Below are 14,003 nucleotides of genomic sequence, written 5' to 3'. Positions count from 1 at the left end.
CCCCCCCCCACCTAGCCCGACTACTTCAATAAGAAGGTTTCTCCACTCCATATAAAGACATTGGCGCGAAGCGAGGCTTGAATGCTAATTGGCACTTCTATTGCTGCAGTCAAGCCAGAGACTATGCGATGCCCTTCGTCCTCAATCCCGTGGAACATTACAGCGCTAACAAAACATTCCGCCTTTAAGAAGTGAAAGCGAACATAACTAGCTTTTTCTCTAATGGCCGGACTATTTAACTTCTGTAACTTACGGTAAAGGTTAAAACACGCTCTTCAGAAAGTACTACTCTTAATTGTTTTGTAAACGCAATGCTGAGCTGGCAAAAGGCTGAGACAAACATTCAAGTGACGTTTTAGCACATAGCGATGTGAGAATACGTAGCCGAAAAAAGTTTGTACTGCTGCTGCATGAATAATTAATGCGGAAGAAAGTGAAAAGTCGGTTATGAATTATAAACCGAAAATTTTAACTCCAACTCGGAGCACAAAATCCGAGCAACAGCAAACCGAAAGACCTGATGACATTTCCTCTACATTAATGTACAGTGAGGAGAGCTCTATCTATATTTTTGTTTGCAAAATCCGACAGTTACACATTTCATGGCTTTGTTGACACTTGTGCGGCAGCGGAAGATAAATTTATTTCTCAAAAATTTGGATTCGAATTTGAAAAAAAATTAGCTGTGGCTTAGCTCTGGTTAAGCTTGAGTGGTTGCGAAAGCAATAACTCCCTCGCTGCGCTTGGCTCTGCTGGTGGTTTGGCATGGTTTAGTTGCCTTTGCCTTTTGTGCAACTAAAGGATTTACTCTGGACACAACATGGTTTCTAATGTTTGTTTATTCCAATGAACACGCGGATGATTCTTCGGCATTCAGAGAGCCCATGAAACTACTCTCGCTCACTTGACTTGTAGAACGCCGCCGGGCTCGCCAGTCTGCGGCATAGGCGCGTTGCTTAGCCAACCGCTCTTGCCTTCCTTCATCTGTCTCCTCGGCACGGCGCCGGCGTTTGCGCGCAGCACGTCGCTCTAGCAACGCCTTGTACAACTCCTCAGATGTGACTAAGCGGAGCGCGCCTGCGGCGCCCTGTTTATCCTCTCCTAGCGAGCGCCCTCACGCGGCGTGCGGAGCAGGCCGTCACGTGCTAGCCGCCGCGGCCGAGCGAAGGAACGACTACGGCCGAAAAGACGAGTTGGGGCCCCTGCTCTCCTCTGGTCATGACGTCACGCTGTCACGTGGTCGTGCGCTGCAGCAGCGCCGGAGCGAAGGAACGACCTCCACCGACGGCAGAAAAGTGCTAGCAATATTGCTTTCGCAATAAAATTTTCTCCCTTCGCTCAGAATCAAACTCGGGACTCTCTGATGACGACATAGGACAAATTGACGTGAAACATGACGTGACCCATGACGTGAGCTTGAGGTGACGACGCACGACAAGGGGACGCTAAAGATGACATGAAACATGATGTGAGCGTGACGCAAACGCGGACGCCGTGATTTCTGGCGGCTTGCGGTGCGGACTAGCAGCAGCCGAATTAAAAGCTACGGCAGTCCTCACGTTCAAGGCATATAGCGATCGTTGCAGCCGCGTCTACTGTCGGTTTGTTTATGTTTACATCGGATTTTTAGCCAGCGTTACAATAGCCGGCATTCACTCCACGTTTATCACCTCGAAAATAGAAGCAGAAGGTCAAACTTCCTTTTTTTCGGCGTTCCAGAAGCTGAGAACGAAAATGCTGACGACCTCGAAACAAAAATCACAGATGAAATTATTAAAGGTACCAGTCGTCTCACGATCTCGGGAATCGAGAGAATGCACCGCCTAGGCACTAAAACCGAAAACAAAACACGACCTCTTATTCTTAAGCTTCAAAGTTTCAGGGACAAGGCGAATATAACGAAGAACTGCTCCAAGCTTAAGAATACCAAAGTATCTGTCGGCGAAGATTTTTCTTTACGTGTACGGAACATAAGGAAAAAAACTTTGGGACAGCAGCAAGGTAAATCGAGATAATGGTGAAAAAGTTGCACTTCTGTTTGACAAGATCAACGATCACGTTTACATCTGGGATGATGATAAAGAAGCCAGAGTGGCCGTGGGAAAGAAACCTGCCATCCGAAGGGGAAAAAACTGAGTAACCATGAAACGCATCCCGTCTTAGTCATACTGAACATAAACGCTAGAAGTGTTGTCAACAAAAGCACGGAACTTGAAGCACTCTTTCTCAAACATTCTCCTGATATTATAACAATCACCGAAACATGGCTGTCCTCTGACATTTCAAGTAGCGATATATTCCCTCCTGGTTACACTGTTCTGCGCAAAGTTAGGTGCTCTCGTCGTGGTGGCGCAGCAATTTTGGTCAGGGAAAGCATTTTCGTCACACCTATGCCGGAAATAGTTGGCGCCTAAGCACTTTGGTGCAAAATCATGACCGGAAAATCCTTCCTCTATTTAGGAACAATGTGTGGAACCCCTAATGCTAACCACGCCACCTTATATGCGATAGCAAAATATATGGAAAACCACTTCACGCATACAACAAAAATAATCCTTACGGGTGATTTTAACCTTGCTAGCATAGCTTGGGACTCCCCTGATAATGAAACTGCTGGTACCGCTCATGCAAATACGCTGCTTGACCTAAGTTTTAATTTCGGCCTTAGACAGCTCATTCGGGAGCCAACACGTGTTACTGCAAAAAGCAGGAATGTACTGGACTTGGTGTTTGTGAGTGATAATATCCCAGAGGGCAGTGTTTTCTGGGAAGTTGTCGACGGCATATCGGACCACAGAGCGACAAAATGTTCAATACTGTTGGGCGCGCCACCGCCCACCGAAAAACAGAGTGTACGAATTTTAGAGTGGGAAAACGCCGACGATGTCAGCGTTCTCGATTACCTGGACGAATCTTATTCCACATTTAGTTCTAACGCCAATGATTCTACAGTTTCAGTAGATAGATTATGGTTAACCTTTCAAAGAATCATCAAGCACTGCTTATCAAAATATATCCCCACAAAGATCAAGCCAGTACACAAGAAAAATCCGTGGATAACAAGAAAAATAATACATTTAATACGAAAGACTGCAAGACTTAGGAAACTGAGAAATAAAATGTCGCTACCTGGCTACATTGTTAAAATGCGCGAACTCTCCCATGCGCTAAAGTCAGCTGTAAAAAAGGCCAAAGACGAATACATGAATGTTACCTTAAGCAAATTTATCAAAGAATTTCCTTCTAAGTTCTGGCGATACCTTAATTCTAAGCCCCAGTCAAACCAGTAGTCCACCTCCGACTGAAGCTATCGCTAATGCTACAGCATTCAATGATTACTTTATCTCGGTATTTACACGCGGCAGCGGAAAAAAACCGAACCTAAAATCTTTTCCGAGCAACTCACCACAACGGGACGATTTAATCTTAACGGAATCGGACATTTTTTCTCTCATACTTGAAATAGATCCTAAAAAATCTAGTGGCCCTGACAACAAACCAAATGCGTTTTTCAGACGTTACACGGAATGGATGTCAAAGTTCTTGCTCCTAATTTTTGCAAAATCATTGCTAACAGGCGAAGTTCCGGAGAAACGGAAAATTGCTAAAGTTATTTCTATACATAAATAAGGTGACCCCAAAATTGCATCAAATTACCGGCCAATCTCCCTTACTTGTACGGCCTGCAAAATCCTCGAGCATCTAATTTCTTAAGCCCATTGTATCATTTGTTGAAGAAAATAACTTAATTGTTCCTAACCAGCATGGATTTAGAAAAGGTTTGTCTACGATCACTCAACTGATTGAGACAGATCACGACCTAGCGCTAACAATGGATAAAAATGGCCAGACCGTTATCATATTTTAGACCTGTCCAAAGCATTCGATCTAGTTTCCCATCCTAAGCTCCTCCAGAAACTTATCCATTACCTCGGGGACAACATGATCACCAAATGGTTGAAAGTTATCTTACAGGTAGACGGCAATATGTACATTACAAAGAACATTCTTTGAACTGCGGCGATGTGTTGTCTGGCGTCCCACAGGGTGCCGTTTTAGCAGCAATCCTATTCCTTCTTTTCATCAATGATCTGCATGATAGCACTGACGTAACAATAAGAATGTTTTCAGACGACTGCATCATCTACAAAGAAATAACGTGCCGGGACGACCAGACAACTTTAAACAGTGCGCTTGATAACATAAAACAATGGTGTCAAACATGGCAGATGGGAATTACCGTAGAAAAAACGGTTTGTATGAGAGTGACGAATAAGAAAGTACCCATGAACTTCCCATATAATCTACAAGGGCAGATGCTAAGGAACGTGCAAGAGTATAAATATCTAGGTATCATAATTTCATCACACTTAAAATGGAACAAACATGTAACATATATCGCTAATAAAGCAATGGCAGCTCTCTACTCACTCAAGCGCTCGCTTAGATCTGCATCAGTCGATACTAAGCGCCAGCATCCACGTCACTTGTCCGCTCTATAGTGGAGTATGGAATAATATGTTGGTTCCCCTTCCGCAAAGAGAACATAAAACTTGAGCGTGTTGAAAGGAAAGCGGTTAGAATCATTTTTAACAAGTATCGCCGTCATGACTCACCTACAGAACTATTAAGGCAAGCCAGCCTTCCTACCATACAAAGTCAAGCCAGACTTCTTTTATTCGCCTCAAGTTTCTTTTAGTTCTTTTTAATGGCTGCATGAAAATAAATACAAGTAAGTGCTTACTGGAATCAAATACACGTAGCACCAGAACAAAACATGCTAAACATTTCACTGAACACAGATTCCACAATGACATATTCCGATACTCACTTTTCCCACAAGCGATCCGTGAGTGGAACAGCTTGGCTAGCGATGCTGTCAATAGCGCATCACTCGAAATTTCATCGCTTACATATCAAGCAATGCTGTATAGTTTAGACCGGGACGCATGCGCGCTATTTTGCTTCTAGATGAAAAAATGCCGGTGGCTGCTCGGCTGTAGGGCCAACCACGTGTTGTGTAAAAAACACATTACGCGCTCTACCCAGAAAGTATGCGATGAGTGTTCTCCCGGGATAGTCTGGGTTGCGCACAAGATCGCGTACTCCTCGCAAGGCGAGCACATTGCGCATGGTGCGGATGCAAGGTATACCAAACCCACCCATGTACGAAGGAAGGCGCATGAACATTCGTGACACAAGTTCGGTTTTGCCCGCCCAAACGAAAGAGCCACAGGCCGAGGTTAGCCTGCGAGCAAACGTGCGCGGTGGGTTTGCGATGCGGGCGACAAAAAAACATGCGGCTAGGATTGTAGACTTAACTATATAGCAGCGCTCTGCCATTGAAAGGCGGAAAGTTGACGCCACCGAGAGGCGTTTCTCAGCATTCGTGCGGAGGTTAGTCCAGGTTTCGCGGGCTACTTCCCCGCTGGCGAGGAATACTACTCCCAGGACTTTCACTCCCTGCACCCACTCCACCTCGCCCGCAAGAATCGGTGTGAAGGTGCCAAATCTTAGTGCCTTGTTTTTTACCCTGTTCAATAGGGCCCCCGATATCTCGCTGTACTCGAGAAACAGCCGCGAAAAAGCGGCGTAGCTATCCTCGTCCTTGAGGAAAAGCGACACGTCATCGGCGTAGGCCGATACCTGGGTCACTGAGTCACGAGATCGCGGAGCGCGGGGGCACCGGAATAACGGCGACCGTGACCCTGTCCGCGGACGTCACGGTCGATGTTAAGAACACAATTGAAGTCACCAACTATAAAAGTGGGGTAGGGATCAAGGAGGAATGAGTCGAGGCGCTCAAAAAAAATCGGAACTACTAGACTGCTGTGCTTGCGCGTATACAACCAACGCACGTACCCGCCGCTGGTTTAGTGTGAAGTCGACCGCAAGAGTGCGGCAGTCCAGCCCGAAAGTCCAATGAGCACCCGCGCGCAGGCAGGGGTTTACAAAGACGACACCAACACCGCGCATGTGAGAGTCAGTCAACGAAAAATAAGCAAAAACAGAAAACCGGGTGGTGAAATTCAGCACATCAAGGGAAGTACGAAAATTTAATTCCTGTAAAAACAGGATGTCGACGCCCCTAGCCCTGGCAAAGTGCATCACATCTCTCTGTCTGTCTACGGATTGAAATCCCCGAACATTCAGGGAGAGGAGATGCACAACCGCCATGACTGCCAAGAGCACCGACGGCGTAACATAAAACCTAAAGAGCGCTGCCATGGGCGGCGCTCGACGCGCGCGGCACTTTTTTGCTGCAACGTTCATTAACAGTCCCTTCGGATTCCGATGATTGGGGGTGGGCACGTTTGAAGTCAGGTCTGGAAAAGTCCATATTTTCGAGGTCGTCGGCGCTTGTGGCCTCGCTTACCGGTTGCTGCGTGGTCTTGGCGACGCTCGCAGCTGAAGCCGATGCCGACGCCAGGGTCGCCGATGGGAGGGTGTGGCTGGCTGGTGACGGGAAGCGCGCGGCGTCCGCACCTCCAGGAGTCGTCGGTCCTGACACCTGGCCGCACGTCAAATCGCCTGTCAAGCGAAGCGGCGTGACTTTGTCCGCCACCTCCTCCAGGTCGTCCGACGTCACGCTCGACTCGTCGCTGCTGCTCACGGTGTCATAGGTGTCTGTGCCGGGTGGCGGCGGCAAGGGTTCCGCAAAAACAGCAGCGAACGGCTCCACCTCGTTTGAAGGCGTCCCCTCGCCCTGCTCCTTCACGGACACCTCCGTCGCGGGGGCGGGCTCGGGCTCCCTCGGGCTGCTGGTCGTAGGGTCCACGCCGGCAACCGACGTCCGGACGGCTGGTGTGCTCCGTGCTTCTGCGGCCAAGTTGTCTTTACTCAGGTCTTTCCTCGAGGCGGCGGCCGCCGCATAGGACCGTGGTCGCAGGCAGTCTGCTGTGGCGTGGCTTCCGCCGCAGCGCCTGCAAGCCGCTCCGCATCCGGCCGTGTCGTGGCCGAACACCTCGCAGTGAGCGCACCGCGGCGTTCGACACGCCGCACCGATGTGGACGTCCTGCCCGCAGCGGGAACACACCTTCCGGACGCCTCGGTAGTCAAACATGACGCGGCGGCCCTGGACGGTCAGGAAGTTCGGCACCGCCCGCTTCATCTCGATCCGGACCATGCGCGTCCCGTTGCCGACCTGACGACGGCCCTTGAGGACGGGATGAGAGATGTCCAGCACATTGCCGTAAGAGCTCAGTGCCGCCGCCAGCACCGCGTCCCCCACGAACAGCGGCACACGAAAAGCCGTCACGTGGACCACGGCAGGACCCACGCAGGCTACTGGGACGGAAGTGCCGTTCACGTTGAAGGCGCCTTCCACTAGCATCTTCTCTGCCGCCGCAGCCGAGGCCATGGCGACGCAGAAGTTCATGCCTCCATGGTAATGGAATCTCTCTAGCCCTTTCGGACCGACAACCGACTCGATGCCGTCGACGATGTCGTCAGCCGTCGCGTCGGAAGTAACTGTGAACGAAAAACAGTGCGCCTTTGGGGGCGGCGCACGGAACACCGGAGGGGCAGCAGGTCCCGGGCCTCCCATGACGTCACGGGTGGCCTACTGGGCTGCTGCTTGAACGAAGGTCCCTAAGTTGCCCGAACACCGGCAAAGGCACGGCGCCTGGGCTGGGAGGCCATGCCAGGGGGCTGACATTGCCCCTGTCACTTAAGACAGGGGCCATGTCACAGACCTGTATTATAGCCTTCCACATGACTGCCTGTTAAAGCGTGTGAAAAGGTACATTACAGAAGATAATGACGAAGTGGCGTTCGTAACACAATGCGGGATGTCTGTGGAAAACTTCCTAGAATTGCTACGGTTTTATTTGCATTCCACTTTCATAGGGTGGCAAGGCAAGCTATTTGCGCAGAAATCAGGAGTGTGCATCGGGTCCAGCGTCGCCCCTGTCTTAAGTGACATTTTTCTGTTGTACGTTGACGCGGATCTGGAAAAGAACCTGTCTGGCCTACACCTCAAGACCGCCAGATATGTCGATGACTATCTTATTTTTGTAGAACGTGGGCGTTTTCCGGCTCGAATGGTTGACATTCTAAAAGTGTTCAGGGAGTGTGCGTCGGGGTTACAGTTCACTTTTGAGGCAGCAGTTAACGACGAACTGCAGTTTTTAGACCTGCGGCTGCATTTCGAGCAGAACCATGTTTGCTGGAAGTATAACCCGAGGTCGTCAAAGACACTTCTTAATTCTCACTCCGGTCATTCCAAATTGGTAAAAAATAGCATAATCAGTTCCTGCTTGCGAAGTGCTTTGACCAAATCCTGTCATCACGCCATTCAAGATAGCTTCCAGACCCAGTTGTCTAGGGTTAAGTTTGCTGGATATCAAGACCAGATGATAGCAGGGGCGTGTTCTTGTTTAATTCAGTCATTAAAGCGTCAGGCCACTCCGCTTACGACAGACGTCCAGCCTGAAAAGAAGAAATTTGCCGTTTTGCCATATGTTCACCGCGTCTCCCACGAACTAAAGAACGTAGCAAGTAGGTACAAAGTTGGCGTGTTCCTTTCAGCCCCCGTCAAGCTCAATCAGATATGCCCTGCCATTGAAAGAAAGAAAGAGGCCAAGAAGAAAAAAGAAGGATGTCGCGTTGCACACAGGGATAAGTTTGTGGCCTGTAAAACATGTGTTGTATACAGTGTGCCCCTTTCCTGTGGATCGCGTTACATTGGTCAGACAGGGCGTTGCCTTAACAAGCGCCTGCAAGAGCACAGGAACAACTTAAACAACGGTGATGACCTTTCACATTTGGTAAAACATTGTCTAGAATGTAAAGTCATGAAAAAGAAAAAATGCACTGCAATATTCAATCAAACACGTGTACTATACACCCACAGTGATCAGACGACACGAGAAGTTGTCGAGGCTTTTCACATCGCAGGGGATCAACTGAATTGCGTCAGCAAACCATCTGTTTTCCTCTGCGATAGGGAGATGAATTTTCTCGGGAGCACCTGACGAATGTTGCGTTTCATGGTTTTTAGCTTTTTTATGTTGTTTTTTCCCGTTGATTGTTTCTTCATATAAGAAGGTTTCAGTGAATAAACCTTTTAGTTGCGAGTCAGCGCTCGTCCTGTGTCCCTTCTTTTCTTGTCCCTTGTAGTTCGCGCCGTTCAAATCATGAATATCTACCAACTCGCCCAACTGAACGTTTTGCTAATGACTTTAGTAACACAAAAAGATGCCCGCATTTGTGAAGCTTTCAAGAGACACAGAGCCTCTTACTTGAATCTGCGACCTGGGTGAAGGCTGGTGCTCTTCTGGCTCTTGCGGGTTGGCCTGCCTGTTGCATTAAGGATGACAGCCGAAAGTTTGGTGGCACCTCTTGCCTCTCAGGGGTGCCTGAAGTTCTGCTTGTGTTCGGAGGGGCAATTACTGGCCCCAAATATTCAGACACAGGGCTGGCCTCCTGCTGGTAGCTCTCACAAGCCTCTTGGGGGAGTACCATCTCCATGACTGAATCTTGGGAGCGGGCTGCTGAGTTTGGACTCTGCAACCCTCGGTTGGTTGGGTCAAAGTCAGTCTCCTGAAAGTGGTGTCAAGAAAGCGTTCAACACATCGAAGAGCAAAGATATTTCGGTGAATGCCTCAAATCGGCATGGCGTTGAATGGCTACAGGATTGCCATGTTGTGCTACCCATAGGCAGGCAATTATTTTGTAGAAATAGCCACCTTACATTGGCTGTACAATCTCTAGAATCATACTGTGATTTCCTATCGGTGTGCTTTAAATCTTTCAGTCTTCTCTTCGGGACCCTGATCTAGGAAGGCATTAAAAATGAAAAATTAGTTTAAAGATGTTGCCAACCATGCGTTATGTTAGCTAGTTAATTCTTAGAGCACATCGAGACACAAGTGAGCAACTGGGTTTTACCTAAACATAAAAAGCGACACAAATATGCTGCACATATAGTATGAGGTTCATTACACTGAATGTATATCTGTAGATGAGAGATAATGCAATGTTATTGTACTGTGATTCATACCTCAGATGGCTGCCTCGAAGCTGCTTGCGTTTTCTTGCATGCTAGTGCAGCCATCACGTTGTGTTCCAGTCGCCCTGCAGAAGCCATGAACACAATGACCAATTGGACATTCCACAATAAGAGCTTTCAGTGGGCATTAATCGATATTTAGCACAGTTGCCAGCCATGAGATTTAAATGTCTGATATTTTCGCCTCAGAAATACCCAAGCATGGCTTGCAAAATGCAACAGATGAGAAATTGTTCCTAACTCCCTGCCAATCAAATCCAGGAACCCCTTGCAGCAATGATTTATAGTCAGTACTCACTTCACTGCAAGATAATGGTTTAATATCCTGCTTGTGCACTTCCAGAGCAAAGTCATACACTAAATGCTCAGTCAAACTGCACACTAGACACAGGTTTTACTGAAAGCAAAGTACATATTTTTTATTTCCAAAAATAAACATTACTGCATTGCCGACATCTTTCTCATGCTGCCTGCTTCAAACAGCGCAAAAGCCACTTATTTTTTTTTTCCTTTCTGGGACAATCAGATGTTTGCAATATTAATTAGCCACTTACTTATGGTCGTGCCCATGAGCTCCTGGAGCTCATGATTTCGCTGCACTTCATCCAGCCGGGCCCTCTCTGATACCTTGAGTTTCTCTTCAAGCGTTAAGATCCGCTTTTCAGCTCTCCTCAACAGTTTGCCAGGCACCACGTCATCGTCGCTGTCTGTGCCAGACTGACAGGCTTGTGCCCGCTTTTTGGCGATATGCTTCATTGTTGCTCTTTTTGCAGAAGCTGCACTTTTTTTCATTTCTTTTGCTGTGGGGTTCAGCTGATGAGCCTTGAAACAAATACGAAAACAAAATTACAGTAATGCATTAAATGCAAAGGCTACAGAATTCACATGAGCAGTAAGGCTACCTCTAATGGTCGATTGATGACCCGGTGGCTTGCCTCTTCTATCACTGTGCGTGGCACACTCTTCCGCTTCAAGCCGGCCAAAATGCGCCGCTGAAATATTGGCACTCATCGTTTTTTTTTATGCTTAGTTTAAGCATTTTCTCTGTTCTTTTTCTCACGGTCCAAGACACCCTTAAAGCAGCGCAGCAGCAGCTACTAATTTGTTATATCAAAGAGGAGCCACTAATTGTTGTCGTCCCGACTCTGCCTGCTGTGTATGCATGTGTGTCGTGCACATTACGGCAGATGGAGCCACTGCCCCAGCAACCGACCCAGTAGCAACAGTTACGTGTGCGTCTGTGTGAACTGACAGAGATGCTGCTGAGCTGTGGTGTGTGTGGCCAGACAATGATTGATGTAAGAATGTAACCAGTGTGAATTAAAACCATTGCTACGCTAAAGGAACACAACACTGCTATTGGCAGCTACACAACGTGAAGTGAAAGCCACTCAATGTAATTTTCATTACCTCTTTTGGCTAGCAGAACTTCGCACTCTACTCAATATTGGCCATTGACAACAGCCAAGAGCAGCAGCAGTGAGTGATCAATCTTTGCTTCTGTAGTAGTCTGACCTCTGGTGAAATACGCTTACCACCAACGGCTGCTAGCACATAGCTCGAAACCACCAGCAATGTAAAGCCTCGTGGGTAGTGCAGAAGGGATACACAAGTGGCCCTTTATGAAGTCGAAGATAGAAGTGCTGCAGTCGCAGCGAATTTGAGCACATGGAGCAAGCTGCCCCATAATACTTCCAAAATTTTCACGGGCTTTTATTTGTGCTAAAAAAACAAGCTTGAGCCATGCAAAGGGTAGTTTTCAGAAGCATCTATTCCACACCATTTTCATGGCACTCAACAACTTTCCAAATCTTAATTGAGCATTTAAAGAACCATAGACACAAATTTCAGTCACATGTTTTCTTCTTGCAAAGGATGTGTTGGCTTTTATAATAATAATAATAATTCTTTATTGCGCCAAATATTAAAAAAAATGTGCAGAAATCCGGCCTGCCAAAGCCTCATAGGGCTTGAGCGGCAGAGCCCGACAGGCAGCGGAACCGCGTAGACATACACACAGGCAAAAAAAAACACATTCAAAATAACGGACATCAAATTAGTATGACGGTGAGAACAAAATAGACACAAGACACATGTTACATGAAGGAAAAAAAAATCCTCATCAGATTAAATCGCAAGGAAGAAAAACCAAAGTGGCATGACAATACCTCAGATGAGTGCAATAAATACAGCAGTAACCAATGAAATCACAAGATTTACTTGACAGGTGGTAAAGCACATGCATGATGTCGTAAACCCTCTAATTAATGTATCGCAGCATCTTTTTTATTTTGTATTTAGTTTTTGCCCGGCGAACACTTGGAGGTAACCTGTTAAAGTGAAAGGGAACGTAATAATCTCTTACACGCCTTCCATATCTTGTAGACCGTCGGGGAATACAAAAAGGTTCCTTCGGTCGAAGAGACCGTGTGGGAACGTACGGAATCTTATAGTCACTAAGCCAAAAATGTTTCAGGACGATCGTTTCCATCAAAAGGCGATCAAAATCAGGTAGAGAAAATACCTTAAAGAAATCAGAATTGGAGGGAAGGCCTAAATCATAGCCGATATTTTTTAATAAAGATCGTAGAGGAGAATTAATCCTGCATTTCCAGCGAACTGCACAGTGACCATAAATCGTTATGCCATAGCGCAGTATGCTATAACCAAGGGCGTTTACGATAACTTTGCGTATTGAAAGCGGCATGTAGTACCTGATGTTGTAAAGCACACAGGAGACGGTTCGGAGCTTTTTACAAACGTGGGACAAGTGATCATTCCATGAAAGAGCACTGCCAAAGTATAATCCTAGGTATTTCACTGTATTTGTATAGCTCAAGGGTACACATTGACATTGGGAACAATCAGATCCGTGCAAGAAAAGGTGATGGTTTAAATCTACCTTCTTCATCGGGCTGTGAAAGCATATAAGCTGAGTCTTAGAGCTGTTAACTTTAATTAGGTTGTTTGAGAACCAGTCCATAGAAATTATTGCTGCAGCTTGAAGAGAAGAAATTGAGTCAGAGTAGTTCGGTGACTGGGTTACAAGTACAGTATCGTCAGCGTACTGGTACAGGCCTACAGGAACAAAGTTTGAAAGGTCATTCACGTAGACGTTAAATAACAGGGGACTAATTATAGAACCTTGCAGGACGCCAGCTTTAATTAACAAAGAAGCGCTCTTTGCCCGGCCAATGGAGATATATTGCGTTCTCTGCAGTAAAAAATTTTCCAAAAGCGAAAGAAACGCTCCACGGAAGCCTAACTTGGACAGTTTACACAATAACACACTGTGACACACGCTGTCAAAAGCCTTGCTAACATCCAGAAACAGTGCACACACCACTTGGTTACGTTCAAAAGATCGATTTAACATGTCAGAAAAATCCTCCAAAAGCATTTCAGTCCCTTTACCTTGTACAAAACCATATTGACACGGTGACAGGATTTTGTGCTTATCTAAAAAACTTGTCATTGTAAACAGCAGATGTTTTTCTAATATTTGAGTCAAACAGGGCAAGACTGAAATAGGACGATAATTCTCATACCTATTACGTGCACCACCTTTGTGAATTGGGGTAACTATAGCCGCTTTCATGTTCACCGGGATCATGCCGCTTGAGATAATGCTGTTGAACAGCGACAGCAACACGCCTTTAAGTATGTCGAACAAGGTTCGCAAATCATCAACTGAAATGCCATCTATTCCCACAGATCTATTGCGTTTAAGACCAAAAATAATTGAACAGAGGTCATCCTCACTTAGCAAAGGTAGGTGTGCAGATTCAACTGTGCTATTCTTCAGAGTACAAAATAAGGGATTCTGTTGCGCACTGCCCGAAACTTGCGAGAAGAACCTGCTGAATTCATTAGCTATTTTTTCTTCATCAGTGCCGAAATACGACACAAAATCTTTGCCATCATTGCCACGCCTTTTGACACCTCGTATATTGTTAATCAAAGACCACGTTTTTCTAGTATCAGAGCCTGC

The 14,003-nt window shown here is 46.7% G+C and overlaps 1 protein-coding gene across 1 annotated transcript; it reads right to left on the bottom strand.

Moving 5' to 3' along the window:
* Positions 1–9,219: 9,219 nt before the first annotated feature.
* LOC149338121 (uncharacterized) lies at positions 9,220–10,978 on the bottom strand. Its single transcript, XM_089550107.1, has 4 exons — positions 10,915–10,978; positions 10,567–10,834; positions 10,004–10,077; positions 9,220–9,543 (listed from the first exon to the last, which is right to left on the bottom strand). Exons 2-4 carry the CDS (start codon positions 10,802–10,804, stop codon positions 9,220–9,222), a joined length of 636 nt encoding a protein of 211 aa, XP_089406233.1. The 5' UTR covers positions 10,805–10,834; positions 10,915–10,978.
* Between the last annotated feature and the right edge of the window lie 3,025 nt (positions 10,979–14,003).

Source organism: Amblyomma mixtum, chromosome 6 (genome assembly GCF_055824585.1).
Source record: "Amblyomma mixtum isolate Tamu chromosome 6, ASM5582458v1, whole genome shotgun sequence".
Lineage (NCBI taxonomy): Eukaryota > Metazoa > Arthropoda > Arachnida > Ixodida > Ixodidae > Amblyomma > Amblyomma mixtum.
This window is presented reverse-complemented; position numbering and strand designations above follow the sequence as displayed.